Raw genomic sequence first — 17,059 nt, 5'->3', positions numbered from 1 at the left:
TTATCCCCCCGCGACACTGCTGCAGGTCATTTATTTAAAGCGGGCGCTTTAAATCAATGCACTGCAGTGGCTTTTGCGGTGCCATAGACTGCCGCCACCCGCTTCTTTCCCCCTGCCTGTCCGGGGGTCCTGAGTCCTATCACCGCCACCGCTCCCCCCACCACCGCACTGCGACCGACCCGCTGCACCGCGTCCGGTCCCCCGACCCGCCGCACCGCAACCGACCCACCGCACCGCCCCGGCCCCATTGCCTTCCCCCCCCCCCATCCCCAGTTTTATAATCGCCTGTTCCCGGGGCCTGGGGTCCACTCTACATCTGGCTCCGGTGGCGTCCTCCTGAGCTGTTACTGTGCGCACTGACGGTGACGTCACGTCACGTCGCGCACGTCACGTCACTCGTCATTGCGCACAGCAGGACGCAGCAGGAGCCAGAAGTAGCGTGGGCCCCGGGAACAGATAATTATAAAATCGGGGATGGGGAAGGCAGTGGGGCCGGGGCGGTGCGACGCAGGTCGGGGGGCGGTTGCGGTGCAGCGCGTCAGACGTGGGGCATTATCGGCAAGGTAATTGCCGATACCGATAATGCCCAAAATCGTGATTTATCGGCCGATAATATCGGCCAAACCGATAATCGGTCGATCCCTACTTTAGATGCCATTATCAATACTGTTCATGCCATCTAAAGTTTACTGCGCGTGTGCAGCTTCCTGGCTACACCCAGAAGCGGCCTCAGCGCGGTTACGAAGCCTGTTATGAAGCCGCGCTGAGGCTGCTCCCGCATGTAGCCAGGAAGCTGCCCGTGTGCAGTAAATGAGATTACAGATCGGAGGGAGGCAGTGAATAATGATTAGTCAGGCCAAGAGCCGAAGAAACAGCGCTGATGTCAGTGTCCGAAGGCTGGATTGTAACCCCGCCAGTGCCACTTACTGCTAATTTGCATATTCAGAAAGGAGGAGATATCAGAGGAACGTAGCAACGGATCCAGGCATTGTAAGCATCATCTTTCTCAGCGACACCCCCACTACCAGGCAGTACCACTGGTTCGTGCGGGTGACTATTCTGACAGTTTTTCTCTAAAGGGGATTTATGAGATTCTTTGGACCAAGATGAAGACCAAAACTTCCCTATTTTACAAATAAAAAGTACATGTTTAGTATGGTTGCGTGCTGAAATGTGGCAACTCTAAGCATCAGTGTCTGTCGGCTTAAAGGGGTACTCCACAGCTCAGCATTTGGAACAAAGCGTTCCAAATGCTTTAGCCAGGAGCTTGTGATGTCATAGCCCTGCCCCCTCATGACGTCACACCCCACCTCCACCACGCCCCCTCCCATAGACTTGCTTTGAGGGGATGAGGCTATGATGTCACGAGCTCCCGGCTCCAGCATTCGGAACAGTTTGTTCCAAACGCTGAGCAGCGGAGTACCCCTTCAAGAGAGAAGAGCTACTTCATGGGTTGTAGACGGTGAAATCTGTAGAGGAGTTGCAGGTTGCAAACTAAATAATGGGGTCTGAAAATGATTAAGTAAGTCTGGCTCCCGGACACTGAGAGATGCACATTATGGTGCTGTTTACAGCCTTGAGACTGGCATGTAAGACGCTGGTAATCATAAATTCCCAGGGTATGTGCTGTCACTCTGGTTACCCCCTCCTGTAGTACTGTGATGTCCCTGTACAATCATCATGTGATGCCGAGGCCACTGGCTACACTCCACATGCTCCCTGTACTTGGGATGTCATTACAGCACTTCCAGGAGGGGGTACCTGCACATTGGCAGCAGGCTGAGAGGTGAGTACAGTCTTTTATTTTTAGATAAGGGTAAAAAAAAAAAACTGCTGTAAAACTCCTTGTCTTGTATAGGATTTTTTTTCAGTGGATACTTTTCACTCATCTTTTATGTGAATAGATTTTCTGTTAATCTCATCCGATTTTAGGTTGTTTTCATTATTACTGCTCCTCTGTTTCACGCTGTTTACGGGAGGCTGCGGATCACAGCACAGACGCCTGTGTACAAGTACAGGGTGACACAGTACATTACAATCCGAAGAACTATTTTTGGCCTGTCAGTCTTGGCCTATTTCTGGACAAAAATAACCCTTGAGCTCTGCGTTTTCTGCGCCTGAGAATCCTCTGCTCTGATTTAGGATAATCCCAGGGCTGGGGCCGTAGTGTTTACGGTTACTGCGCAATACTGCTATGAGAAAGCAGTGATAGGATGAAGGGTTTGCACCTTTTTATTTTTTTTAATATTTATAAGGAAATCCTCTATTTGCTCTATAAATAAAGTTATGCTAGTTTAAGGGAACCCTAGGCAGGGACATAGTTATTGAAATATTAGTGCTTATATATTTTCAAATTGTGTATGTATATTTCTAATATACATTCAAATATAAATATTAAGATAAAAAATATAAATAATAATTTTTATATTTATTGATAGAATTATTTTTATTTTTTTTACATCTTAGTGACATAGCCAAAATATATGATGTGGTTCTCACTTCTGGGTAGGCTACTGGTAGCTGTACATACCCTGGAGAGTATATATATATCTCCGTGTTGCCCAACCAGGGTACCTCAAGCTGTTGCAAAAACTATAACTCCGAGCATGACCAGAGTAGGCGATCCACTATAGAGGTAGCCAGAGGACTTACCTCTCATCATTTGGCCCTGTGGATCTGTATTTGATTGTTCTATGGAACTTCATTGATCTGTGTGAGAAATCTATTGATTCCTTCTTAAAGTCCCCTAAGGGACTAATAAATTGTGTAAAAAAAAAAAAAAAAAAAAAAAAAAAAAAAAAAAAAAAAAAAAAAAAAAAAAAAAAAAAAAAAAAAAAATTAATAAAAGAACCATACATTAACCCCTTCCATATTAAAGGGGTACTCCACTGGCCAGCGTGGAACTAAATGTTCCGAATGTTTTTTTTTCTCTCTGCAGGTGTCAGCCATGCCCCTCCATGCTGGCCCGTGGAGTACCCCTTTAAAAGTTCACATCACCTCCCCTCCCCCTTTCCCATTTTTCATATAAAAACATGTAAACATGATAAAAATAAACCTATTTGGTATTGACGTGTATGTAATTGTCTGAACTATTAAAATATAACATTATAAATCCTGTACGGTCAATGGCGTTTATGTTAAAAAAAATCCCAAACTTAGAACTGCTTTTTTTCACAACATCACATCCCAGAAAAAATTACGTAAGTGATGAAAAGGTCAGATGAATACCAGAATGGTACTGATGCAAACAGCAGATTACGGTGCAAAATATTTGTCCTCATACAGCCCAATGTAAATGTTATAGGGGTCAGAAAATAGCAAGTAAAAAAAAAAACAACTTTTAATTTAATTTTTTTTTCCAATTTCACGTCACAATTTTTTTTCTTGTTTTTGTTTCAGAACATATGTTATGGAAAATTGAAAAGTGTCATTACAAAGTAAAATTGTTTGCGCAAAAGACGAGCCCTCATATGGGTCTGTAGATGGGAATATGAGACTTATGGCTATTATAGGGTGAGGAGAAAAAAACGAAAGTGCAAAAACTAAATAAATAAACTAATAACCATTTTGGTTAAAATTATTTTGTCTTCCAGGACAAGTAGATTTACCGTATTTTTCGCCCTATAGGATGCACCAGCGTATAAGACGTACCCAATTTCTAGGTGCAAAATCTAAAAAAATAAAGATTCTGAACCCAACAGTGGTCTTCGGGCATGCTGGGAGTTGTAGTTTTGCAACATCTGGAGATCCGCAGGTTGGACAGCCGTTGGCTGTCCGGGCATGCTGGGAGTTGTAGTTTTGCAACATCTGGAGGTCTGCAGGTTGAAGACCACTGGTATGGGAGGTAGTACTCACGTGTCCCTGCCGCTCCGGACCCGTCACCGCTGCCCTGGATGTCGCTCCATCGCTGTCGCCGCGTCCCCATGGTGTCTCCGATGCTCCGGACTTTTTCTTCCCTGGGATCCACGCTCTTCGTCGCCGTCATCACGCCGCTACGCACGCTGCTCCTATTGGATGAAGGCGTGCGCGACGACGTGATGACGTCGAAGGAGAGAGCGCAGGGGATCCCGACACGGAGTAGACACCAAGGAGGCAGGTAAGGTCCCTCCCGGTGTCCTGTAAGCTGTTTGGGACGCTGCAATTTCACCGTGATGGTCCCGAACAGCCCGACTGAGCAGCCAGGTTAGTGTTATTTTCACTTCAGACGCGGCGGTCAGCTTTGATCGCTGCGTCTGAAGGGTTAATACAGGGCGTCACCGCGATCGGTGATGTCCTGTGTTAGCGGCGGGTCCCGGCCATTGATGGCCGCAGGTATTAGCCGTATAAGACGCACCAACTCCCCCCCCCCCCCCCCCCCCACAGTTTTGCGTCTTATACGGCAAAAAATACAGTAGTTTAGTCCCTTATTTCGTTTAGTCCCTTGGACAAGTAGTTTTGTGTTACATTTTCACACGCCTGTGAGTAAAGATGTCTTCCAGCATATTGCATCTCTACCCTGTGCCCTAGTTGGACGTGCAGATATTTTCACGCCCGCCTGTAATATTTATAAAGGCCGCTCATGGACTTTGTTCCTCCCGTTACTGGCAGAGTCCAGATCATTCTTGTGAGGTTTGAGCTCAGTGCTGCTTTTTTTTTTTTTTTACAGAGACATTATTTAGTCTATTGTTCTGTAGTTTGGAATAGTTGTGGGAAATGGTTCTAAATAAAGCGAAACAGGAATCTGAGTAAGTTTTGGCTTTTGAATATTGAAACGTTTGCTTTCCAGCTCGAGATGTAAAATGTCCTAGTGAACGGTCTTGTATTTTCTGTAGGGTTACGTCTGGTCCATGTTGCTGTAGGAAAGGATCAGATCTGCTATGACATTTGTTTGAGCCATTCGTGTAACCAGGGTTAGTTGTCGTTACTTGACATGTTGTACCAAGGGCATTGCCCAGCATATATCTACCTGACTTCCCCATACACATGTACCTGCGTTCACGACAATATTTCTTTCCCTTTTCTCTGCCATCAGAGGTTGGGCACTGTACCCGTTCTTATCTGTACGGAGAGCAGTGGGATAGGTGTCCTGATTTTATAGAAGCTTAAAGGGGTACTCTGGAGGTAAAACAATGTTTTCAGATTAACTGAAATGTGTTATACAAATATTTAAATGACTTCTATTTAAAAATCTTAAGCCATCCAGTACTTATCAGCTGCTGAATACTATAGAGTAAGTTGTGTAGTTCTTTCCAGTCTGACCACAGTGCTCTCTGCTGCCACCTCTGTCTGTATCAGGAACTGCCTAGAGAAGGTGCTAATTCTCATAGCAAACCTCACCTGCTCTGGACTTTTCTTAACATGGACAGAGGTGTCAGCAGAGAGCACTGTGAACAGACTGGAAAGGACTACATAACTTCCCTGGAGCACACAGCAGCAAAGTACTGGAATTGGGATTATTTTTGACATTTACAAAGCTGTAGAACTTTCAGGCACCAGGTGATTATAATAAAACATTTATATATTTTTTTTTTAATCTCATTGGGCCCACCAGGAGTGTCTGTCAACTTGTATCCAGAACATAATTTAAATGGTCCAAAAGCTTTGAACTTGTTTTGTATTTATTTTATTTTAAAACTAGATTCTCTCTCTCTCTATCTAATACACATTTATTATATTGTTTTACAGCTTCCTGACAGACACAATCGTCCGATCCTGTGAGTGTCACAATGACTGAGCATGGCATAAAGTGGGCTTGCGAATATTGTACTTACGAGAATTGGCCATCTGCTATCAAGTGCACAATGTGTCGTGCCCAGAGACCCAGCGGTGCTATCATCACAGAAGAACCATTCAAAAGCAGTGCCCCAAGTGTGGGTACTATAGAAAGAAGTGGGGGCAGTCCACTAATCTGCCCTGACTCCAGCGCAAGACCACGTGTAAAAACCTCACTTAGCATGGAAAATAGTAAGTGGTCATGCCACATGTGTACCTACCTGAACTGGCCCCGAGCCATCCGATGCACACAGTGTTTGTCTCAACGCAGGACACGTAGCCCAACAGAATCTCCACAATCCTCTGGATCAGGTTTACGATATGTTCCCAGCCCAGTTGATCCGTGTGAGGAATATAATGACCGCAATAAACTGAACATTAAAGGTCAGCACTGGACTTGCTCTGCTTGTACATACGAGAACGGTGCAAAGGCCAAAAAATGTGTTGTATGTGACCACCCTTCTCCCAACAACATAGACTCCATAGAGCTGGCAGACACGGATGAAGCCTCCTCTATTATAAATGAGCAAGACCGGGCTCGCTGGAGAAGCGGCTGCAGCAGTAGCATCAGCCAGCGCCGCTCCCCTCCCATGTCTAAGCGGGATTCGGAGATGGACTTCCAAAGGATTGAACTCGCTGGGGCGGTGGGCAGTAAGGATGAGCTAGAACTGGACCTCAAGAAGTTGAAGCAAATTAAAAACCGAATGAGGAAGACAGACTGGCTGTTCTTGAATGCGTGTGTGGGTAAGTTGTGAGGTCTTGTGGATGTGCAGTAAGTTATGAGCCACAAAAATGACTGCACGACAATGACTGATACCTGCAAACTTGTTTCAGTGTACAAGATCATTCCGAAAAATCACCATTCTCCAACCCTACTGTCTGCACACAGAAAATGCTGGTACCTAGTTATGTATGCTTTGTTACAGTGCGAACGAACGCTGGAGCCAGGAGCTTGTGATGTCATAGCCCCGCCCCCTCAATGCAAGTCTATGGGAGGGGGCGTGACAGCCGTCACGCCCCCTCCCATAGACTTGCATTGAGGGGGCGGGGTGTGATGTCATGATGGGGCGGTGACGTCACTAGCTCCCGGCACCAGCATTCGGAACAGTTTGTTCCAAACCCCGAGCAGCGGAGTACCCCTATAAGGACTCTACATTATAGGTGTTGGGTGGGATCTAAGATGCGCTAAACCCAAACCTACTGAATAGGCCATCAATTCTTTTAGTCTTGTAAAAGTTGCTCCGATTTCCCTGAGAATTCTGGAAGCACTCTGGGCTGTGTCTTACCAGGGAATCGGAAAATGGAAAAACTTTTTACAAGACTAAATCAATCAATGACTGATTTATTAGATGTAAGAATCCTAATGTAGATTTGGTCACCTCTAGCTATGGGTACACTCTATGTATGAGGAGTGGCTCCGATTTCTGCTTTTACATTGAGCCTGTAGCCACAGGGTTAATGCCCATCAGCACTGCATGTCTGCTCCTCTTCTGAAGAGCGCGGTTTACGGTCTCTTACTTAAATGTGTTACGAGAACGTCAGGAGGAGACAGATGTGCGCTGAATGTTTGTGCTTGATGGAGTCGCTGGGATTTCTATATATAGTGTGGATGACTCACGGCTCGGCCTGTGTTAAGTGCATCCACTGGAGCCAGCCATCTGAATGTGTGGGTTGTGTTCTACATTTACTGTAATTGCCTTTGTCCAGTTGTTTTTGTCTTTTGTAGTCACTCACACTCCTATTATTCCCGGTCTGACTAGTCTTGTATGTTCTTGGCAGCTGTTTATATCATTTTATTGTTGTTGTGAATAATTCTGTTTAATCTCCTATGAGCAAAATATAATATGAGTGTGTATATAGGTTTTTGTTTCCATGCTTATATATTGTATTACCAGTATTGCACATAGGACCAGTTTAATTCATGAAGAGAAGTCAGATTTCATAATAGTTACAAAATAAAGACCTGCATCGTTACCCCTCCTGTGCCTGGAGGCTTTTGGCATCAGAAGGTTGTCTTGTCAATGCTGGTTCCCCAACACGACAACTCCTGTCAATACACCAATTTTATTTTTATTACTGGGAATACCAGAGATGGCAAGTTGTGATAATTAGAGATGAGCGAACTTACAGTAAATTCGATTCGTCACGAACTTCTCGGCTCGGCAGTTGATGACTTTTCCTGCATAAATTAGTTCAGCTTTCAGATGCTCTGGTGGGCTGGAAAAGGTGGCCACAGTCCTAGGAGACTCTTTCCTAGGTCTGTATCCATCTTTTCCAGCCCACCGGAGCACCTGAAAGCTGAACAAATTTTTGCAGGAAAAGTCAGCAACTGCCGAGCGGAGAAGTTCGTGACGAATCGAATTTACTGTAAGTTCGCTCATCTCTAGTGATAATGGTAGCAGATCACTTTGTCATTCTAGAAAATAGGACTAGTGTTCTCAGCCTAAATGTCCGAGAACCCACGTTGAATTAGTTGTTTATAGATATAGTGAAAATAAGGGTAACGGTTGATGGTTCTATCAACAGAAAGATAAATGGATGAATAAATAATTGTCTATAGATGTATGTATAAATAACTAAGATGCATGCTAAGAGAAAGAGGACTAGAAATAATAGCTTTTAATTCTATGTGTGCTCAAAAAGTAAGTCACATTACTTACTTACACAATTTGTTTGTAACAATATAGATAAAACATACTAGCAAAACCACACGGTCATTGTGATTTGCCATCCTTTAAAGGGTACCTTTCATCAAAAAAAATAATTTGATATATTATAGATTAATGTATGCAGAATAACTTTCCAATTGCATGTTATAAAAAAATATGCTTCTTTCTATTTAATTTTCCACTTAGAAACCACTTAGAAACCACCAGTCCTGGCCGCAAGCCCTTTTTATAGAGTTCAGACTCATACTGGAGTCCTAAATCTCAGACTGCAGCCGGGACACAGACAAGCTCAGCACTGCTCCCTGCCTGTCAATCAGACAGGCAGGAGCCAGCACTGTGCTCATAGCCCAGCAGGGCATACCTCTGACTCTGCCTTACTGCATGCCCTCATTCATTTTACTATCTGAGCTCCGATCTTTTTCTATGCACATGTAGTTGTAAGCAGAGAGAAGATTCAGAGCTGCCAACTGCTGTGTTCACAGCCTTTATGCTGGGCCACACTCCTTTCCTCCCTCACACTAGGACGGCTGAATGAGCAGCCAAGAAGACAATAAATCGGGTAGAAAGAGCGGGTTTTGAATGAAAAGAAACACAGGGATACTGTCAGTGAGAGTCAGGGACAGATGGGTGGGGGGGGGGGGGGTGGGGGGGATTGGGGAGAGTTTTGATCATGATAGGTACTCTTTCAGGGTGCGTTCACATTGAGCAATGCACGCTGAATCTCCGCTCGTGGAGATTCAGCCTGGCGGCGGCGATAGGGCCATGCGGAACTGCATCATCACCATTCATGGCAGTGCAGTGCTCCCGGATTTCTGCTCAAAGAATGAACATGTTCTTTCTTTGAGCGGAACAGTTTCAGCCGCAGAATTGTCCGTCCCAGAAATTTCTCATTGTGAACGGGTCTCGCGTTAGACCCATTCACACTGATGTTAAAGTTCACCACGTGGAATTCAGCGGGAATTACATAGTGTGAACGTACCCTAACAGTAAAAAGTAAAAAAAAAAATCATTGAAAGATCTATACAGAATAAAATTGTCCTAGTAACTTGCAACATAGTACGATGGTGTAAAAAACAGAAATCCTCCCGTGAGGAAGAGAAGTCAATAAATAAATAATTCAGCCTGATAAAATGATGAATCATGATGGGGACTTCTCCTTCTCACTGGATGATTTCTGCTACTTACACAATCATGGGACAACCCCCCCCCCCCCTTCCTATAAAAAAATAAAAATAAATATATATAATATATACACACACATTTCTGTGTGGGACCTGATACATTTAGGCCTTTCCCAATTCCTCGCAATAACAAACAATATATAGTAGGGCTGTACGATATGGGAAAAATGTGCGATTGCGATTTTGGGCCTAAATATTGTGATATGCGATGCGATATAATAAAAAAAAAAAAAAAAAAAAAATGGTGAAATCCCCCCATTTCATGTCCAACCTCCTCCATTTCACATCTACCTACCCATTTTATGCCCACCGCCTATTTCACATTCCCCCCCCCCTTGTCACATTCTCCCCCCCCCTTGTCACATTCTCCCCCCCCTTGTCACATTCTCCCCCCCCCTTGTCACATTCTCCCCCCCCCTTGTCACATTCTCCCCCCCCCTTGTCACATTCTCCCCCCCCCCTTGTCACATTCTCCCCCCCCCTTGTCACATTCTCCCCCCCCTTGTCACATTCTCCCCCCCCTTGTCACATTCTCCCCCCCCTTGTCACATTCTCCCCCCCTTGTCACAGTCTCCCCCCCCTTGTCACAGTCTCCCCCCCCTTGTCACAGTCTCCCCCCCTTGTCACAGTCTCCCCCCCTTGTCACAGTCTCCCCCCCCTTGTCACAGTCTCCCCCCCCTTGTCACAGTCTCCCCCCCTTGTCACAGTCTCCCCCCCTTGTCACAGTCTCCCCCCCCTTGTCACAGTCTCCCCCCCTTGTCACAGTCTCCCCCCCTTGTCACAGTCCCCCCCCCTTGTCAGTCTCCCCCCCCCCCTGTCAGTCTCCTCCCCCCCCCCTTGTCACAGTCTCTCCCCCCTTGTCACAGTCTCCCCCCCCCCCCCCTTGAGTCTCCCCCCCCCCCCCCCTTGTCACAGTCTCCCCCCCCCTTGTCACATTCTCCACCCCCCCCTTGTCACATTCTTCCCCCCCCCCTGTCACATTCTTGTATTCTTGTACTGCAGCAATACACTGGGTTGACCGGGCGGTGGAGAAATAGCCGATCACTTTATTCCAGAATATCGGTATAAAGTTATCGGCCTCAAAGTTCAGATTATCGTTAAAAAAATCAATATCGGATGATCCCTAGTGCATAGACACATAGATGCCCCTAAATTATGTTACACCAGAAGACATATTTTAGGCTGTTGAAGTAAATGCCAATATTAAGTGACACCCCCTTTAATGGCCTCATTAAAGGGGTACTCCGCCCTTAGCATCTTATCCCTTATCCAAGGGATAGGTAATAAGATGTCAGATCGCCGGGGTCCCGCTGCTGGGGACCCCCGGGATCTCCGCTGCGGCACCCCGCCATCATAACTGCACAGAGAAAACTCTCTCTGTGCATAATGACGGGCAATACAGGGGCCGGAGCATAGTTACGTCACAGCTCCGCCCCTTGTGAAGTCATGGCCCACCCCCTCAATACAAGTCTATGGGAGGGGGGCGTGGCGGCCATCACACCCCCTCCCATAGACTTGCATTAAGGGGTTGGGCCGTGACGCCACGAGGGGTCGGAGCTGTGAGGTAACGATGCTCCGGCCCCTGTATTGCCCGTCATTATGCACAGAGAGAGTTTGCTCTGTGCAGTTATGATAGCGGGTTGCCGCAGCGGAGATACCGGGGGTCCCCAGGAGCGTGACCCCCGCAATCTGACATCTTATTACCTATCCTTTTGGATAGCGGATAAGATGTCTAGGGGCGGAGTACCCCTTTGGTTTTTTTTTTTATGGTTAACGTTGGATATATTGAGGTCAACCTGCCTTATGCCCCTATGGGAGACAGTGGAAGAACTGCATTGGTTAGTCCCTGTAGATCAGTATTTCCCAAACAGGGTGCCTCCAGCTGTTGCAAAACTACAACTTCCAGCATGCCCGGACAGCCTTCGGCTGTCCGGGCATGCTGGGAGTTGAAGTTTTGCAACAGCTGGAGGCACCCTGTTTGGGAAACACTGCTGTAGACCTTTTATAGTTAAGTAAATGTACATCTAATGTGGTTCGCTTTATATTCAGCGCACAATCCTTGCGTCATGTACATCTTTGGACACTAGTCCTCTTCAATATTTGGTTATTCTGATGGCTATGGTTTAATAAAAAAAAAGAGGTAGTGAGAAGAGATGGAGGTAATTTGTCTCTCCACAACTGATGCCCTATGTCCCTGTGTTATGACACTGCTGTATGAGTGTTTAGTGATAGGTCATGTGACTGCGTTCTCCTGTGGCTCCTGACTAGAGATGAGCAAACTTACAGTAAATTCAAGTCGTCACGAACTTCTCGGCTCGGCAGTTGATGACTTATCCTGCATAAATTAGTTCAGCTTTCCGGTGCTCCGGTGGGCTGGAAAAGGTGGATACAGTCCTAGGAAAGACTCTCCTAGGACTGTATCCACCTTTTCCAGCCCACAGGAGCACCTGAAAGCTGAACTAATTTATCCAGCATAAGTCATCAACTGCCGAGCCGAGAAGTTCGTGACAAATTGAATTTACTGTAAGTTCGCTCATCTCTACTCCTGACATAACAGTGGTCCCTCAAGTTACAATATTAATTGGTTCCAGGACGACCATTGTATGTTAAAACCATTGTATGTTAAAACCATTGTATGTTAAAACCATTGTATGTTAAAACCATTGTATGTTAAAACCATTGTATGTTGAGACCAGAACTCTATGGAAACCTGGTAATTGGTTCTGAAGCCACCAAAATGTCATCCAAAAAATAGGAAAAAGTGAGAGTTAAACAATAATAAGTAGATAATTAATATAGATAAAACAAGTCCTTACATATAAAAGTAAGAAGGATCTGCTGGGAGCTGTAATCACTGACTATGTAGAGGACAGGAGCTTCTTCAGGGTCTTGTACAGTACACAGTGTCCTAAAAAAAGAAAATGAAGCCACTATTACCTGGTGTCCAAAGGAGCAACTAACCCTGGCACAGGTAAAGAGTAGTACAGAACATGTAGTACATCCCTGTACTGTAGGGGGCACTACCAGACACCAGTCAGTGCATGCACTTCAGTAATACAGGGGTTTTACCAGTAAAATGCCCATTCTGATTGGTCAGTTCTTCCGGCCATTGACACGTTTCACAGATCTGCACTATCTGTATCATTGTATGTTGAGTCTGGTTTCAAGTTACAATGGTCCAGAAAAGGCCATTGTATGTTGAAACTATTGTATGTTGAGGCCATTGTAAGTTAAGGGATCACTGTACTTGGGCCATCAGAACAAGAGTTGAGCAAACTTACAGTAAATTGGCTCGTAGCGAACCTCGCATCTCGGCTGTTGATTACTTTTGTCTGCGTAAATTAGTTCAGCTTTCCAAGGGCTCCAGTTGCCTGGAAAAGGTGGATACAGACCTAGGAGACCTAATACTGTCATCCTGGATTTTTCCAGGCAACCAGAGCCCTTGGGAAGCTGAACTAATTTACACAGACTAAAGTAATCAACAGCCGAGCTACGAGCCAATTTACTGTAAGTTCGCTCAACTCTAGTCAGACCTATTGAATACCATAGCCCCTACAGCAGTGGTCTCCAACCTGCGGCCCTCCAGATGTTGCAAAACTACAACTCCCAGCATGCCCCGGACAGCCAACGGCTGTCCGGGGCATGCTGGGAGTTGTAGTTTTGCAACATTTGGAGGTCTGCAGGTTGAAGACCACTGCCCTACAGGTTCCTGCATTTACAAATAAAGTCCTGGATTCCTCCTGTTCCTATTATGACATAATGTAGCCACTACTGGAAAGCATTACAATTTGTGATTTTTCAGAGATACTATATAAAAGTGAGGTCACAAGTGCAATTGTGCAGATTATAAAACTCCCCAATTTAGAATTGGAGCAGATCAGCAAATGCCTTTCTTCTGCTTTTAAAATGTGTGAACACAGCCTTAGGGGAGTTTGTATAACTAATATATATCCTGATCCTATAGATATACAAATCTAGGTGGTGTCGTCATCCCGTAGTGGTGTCGTCATCCCGTCAGCTGACTCAGAAGGGACATCCTCTGATACACATTAAAGGGTTATTCCAGGAAAAACTTTATTTTTTTATTTATTTTTTATTATATCATCTGGCTCCAGAAAGTTTTAACAGATTTGTAAATTAAAGTAGAGGAAGGCTTTGTTTCAGCTCACCTGATCCCACACGTGCACGGCCAGCCTCTGTAGCAAAGCAGGTTTAAACCAGACTTGTAAATTACTTTTTTATTAAAAAATCTTAATCCTTCCAATAATTATCAGCTGCTGAAGTTGAGTTGTTCTATTCTCTGACAACAGTGCTCTCTGTGCAGTTCCCGAGACAGGCAAAGAGGTCAACAGAGTAGAAGAGGTTTGCTATGGGGATTTGCTTCTACTCTGGACAGTTCCCGAGACACGTGTCATCAGAGATCACTTAGAAAAGTCAACTTCAGCAGCTCATAAGTACTGAAAGGATTAAGATTTTTTAATAAAGTCATTTACAAATCTGTTTAACTTTCTGGAGATGGTTGATGTGTATAATTTTTTTTCCCCTCTGGAATACCCCTTTAAGGATTATGAGGGACATTTATCAGTGTTTGCTTATGTATTCCTTTTTTTTTTAGTAATTTTTTCTTTACTTTTTTTTCCTTGTGTGACTTATTTATCAACTGGTTTCAGTCTGTTGATAATTTTCTTTCACGGATGCAATTTTTCCTTTTTTACTTTTAGTAGTAGCTTTTTCTGCTCCATGTTTGAGCTGGAGTAAATTTTTTGTCAATTTTTAACCCTGTTGCGACTTTTTTTTTTGTGCAGTTGCGACTGTCGCAGTCAATAAATACCTGACTACCCGTAGTCCATTTTAAAATTATTACTACGTAGTTACGTTTTTGAAAACTTGCTTATCTCGCTTTCCAGTCAAAATGTCGCATGAAAAATCGCGTAGTCGCAGGTGCGACATTTTTGCGACATATTTAGTTAAGAAAGATTAACTAAATCGCTTGATAAATGTCTGTCGGTGACTCTGGGAGAGTCAGACTGGCGATAACATGACCCAGTTAGAGTAATAAGACATATAGATGCAGCTGTGCTGTACGACTAATGATGGTGAGTGTACATGATATAAGAAAAAAACAAAGCATACACTGTTGATCTGTTGAAGCAATCTGGGATTTCTATTAAAAGATCACTAAAATAGTGAATAAAATGTGGAAAAGAAAGTTAATGTGTATAAGCCCCTTCCTTACTAGTTAGAATCACCTCCCTTTTCCCATTTTCGAAATAAAAAAATAAACCTAAACCAACATATGTAGTGTTGCCGCGTGCATAAATGTTTGAACTATTAAAATATAATTTTTATTAAAAAGTGGCGCAAAAAGTTATTTGGTTGGCTTTCATACTTGGGTGATGTCCCGACTGGCCTCATGTCCCGACTGGCCTCATGTCCCGACTGGCCTCATGTCCCGACTGGCCTCATGTCCCGACTGGCCTCATGTCCCGACTGGCCTCATGTCCCGACTGGCCTCATGTCCCGACTGGCCTCATGTCGCTTTTGCTGGGTTTCTGAGATGTTTGAGTGATGTTTATTGATTTTATTTATTTATATAGCACCTACAGATACCGCAGCGCTTACTCTCCTCTGCCTGCTCCTGTCAGTGATTGTACATCCTATTATGTCTGTTTATATGTTTGAATGATTATTTAGTCAGATATCTCAACTGAGCGCTGTCAGATTGCCTCATTGCTCGACATGTTACTATTAATGTACTTCTGCGATTGCAGTTTATGCGAATGATACTTACCCGCTTTTGCCTGATCCTGTCGGTGATTATACCTTCTGTTTTATCTGTTTGTCATCTATAAAAATGAAAATCTCTAATAAACAAAGTTTAAAAAAAAAAAAAGTGGCGCAAAAAAATAAATAAAATAAAATAAATTTCCGAAGCTCAGGATCGCTAATTTTTGGTCACAAAATTGCCAGAAAAGATTATAAGAAACAATCAAAGTCCCATCAAAACAAAAATGGTACCGTTTTTTTGGTAATGTATTTTTTCTTTTATTTATTTGTTTACTTTTTTTGTGCCGCTGTACAAGCCCTTATATGGGTCTGTAGGAGTTATGGTTATAAGAAGGCGAAGAGGAAAATGTGAAAGTGCAAAAAATGAAAATCCCTCCATCATTTAACGGAAAACTGTTGGCTTTCTCCCCCGCACTAACCAGTGGTACTGGCTGGTAGTGCGGGGGAAGCTGATCAGTTTGGTCCATACCATACCCGGATCCAATCTGCCGTTCGGCCGTAATCTTCTATTTTCGGAATATGCTAATGAGGTCTTAACTGGCACTCTGACGTCAGTGCCGGCTCATCAATATTCCTCCCCTCCCTCCGCCTCGCCCTCTTCTCACCGCTCTATAATGGAGAGAGAACGGAGGAATATTGATGAGCTGGGCCGCGCTGTGGCCAGCGGCACTGACGTCAGAGTGCCAGTTAGCACCTCATTTGCATATTCCGAAGATAGAAGATTATGGGCGAATGGGGTGATCCGAGCACTGTAAGGAGGGGGGGGGGGGGGGGGAGAGTCAGAAAGCTGACAGTTTTCCTTTTTAAAGGGGAACCCTAGTGGAAAGCAATTTTTTTTCCAATCAACTGGTGCCAGAAAGTTACACAGATTTGTAAAGAACTTCTAAATAAAATGTTTTATCCTTCCAGTACTTATCAGCTGCTTTATGCTTGAGAGGAAGTTATGTAGTTCATTTCTGTCTGTCCACAGGGCTCTCTGCTGACACCTCTGTCCATGTCAGGAACTGTCCAGAGCAGGATAGGTTTGCTATGGGGTTTTGCGCGATCTCTGGACAGTTCCTGAGGGGGACAGAGGTGGCAGCAGAGAGTCCTGTGGTCAGACTTGAAAGAACAACTCAACTTCCTCTGGAGCATACAGCAGCTAATAACTACTGGAAGGATTACAAATTTAAAATAGAAGTAATTTTCAAATCTGTAAAACTTTCTAGCACCAGTTGATTTGAAAAATGTTTTTGCTCCTAAGTACTCCATTAAGGGGTTAAGATTTGTGCCTGCAGCTTCACATCATATGATGCTTCATGAAATACTGTAGGGCCCAGAAGCAATGCTTTCCGGGGAACAATATTTCAGTTATATGGTGTGTAATGAACATACCTAGGTGTTCCCCTCTTGGATTTATGCCAAATATCTATTAGAAAAAAGACTTTTGGTCCATACACCTGTAGTATAGTGTAAGGCCCCAATCAGACCGTGCACAATTGGCGCACCCCTGTGGCCTCTCCTGGCAATAACAACTTAACATTCCCATAGCTGGGTCACAGGCCTGACTACTTGTAGAAATAGGGTTATGATTAAAAAAAAAAACTATAAAAAAAAAATATAATAAATAATATTAAAAAAATAATAAAAATAAAAATACAAATTATAATAATAAAAATAATAATAAAAAAT

At 44.1% G+C, this 17,059-nt stretch overlaps 1 protein-coding gene across 4 annotated transcripts in view; it reads left to right on the top strand.

Annotated features, from left to right (window-relative positions):
• Window positions 1-17,059, top strand: part of ZRANB1 (zinc finger RANBP2-type containing 1) — a 79,213-nt gene that overhangs the window by 45,881 nt on the left and 16,273 nt on the right. For all 4 annotated transcript variants that reach the window (XM_056528981.1, XM_056528977.1, XM_056528979.1 and 1 more), the window contains exon 2: window positions 5,665-6,495. In XM_056528981.1, coding sequence (XP_056384956.1) covers window positions 5,706-6,495 — 790 coding nt within the window. In that variant the 5' untranslated portion in view covers window positions 5,665-5,705. The remainder of the gene's footprint in view (window positions 1-5,664; window positions 6,496-17,059) is intronic.

Source organism: Hyla sarda, chromosome 7 (assembly GCF_029499605.1).
Source record: "Hyla sarda isolate aHylSar1 chromosome 7, aHylSar1.hap1, whole genome shotgun sequence".
Taxonomy (NCBI): Eukaryota; Metazoa; Chordata; class Amphibia; order Anura; family Hylidae; genus Hyla; species Hyla sarda.
The sequence above is the reverse complement of the archived record's forward strand: the minus strand, read 5'-3'. Positions and strand labels throughout refer to the sequence as shown.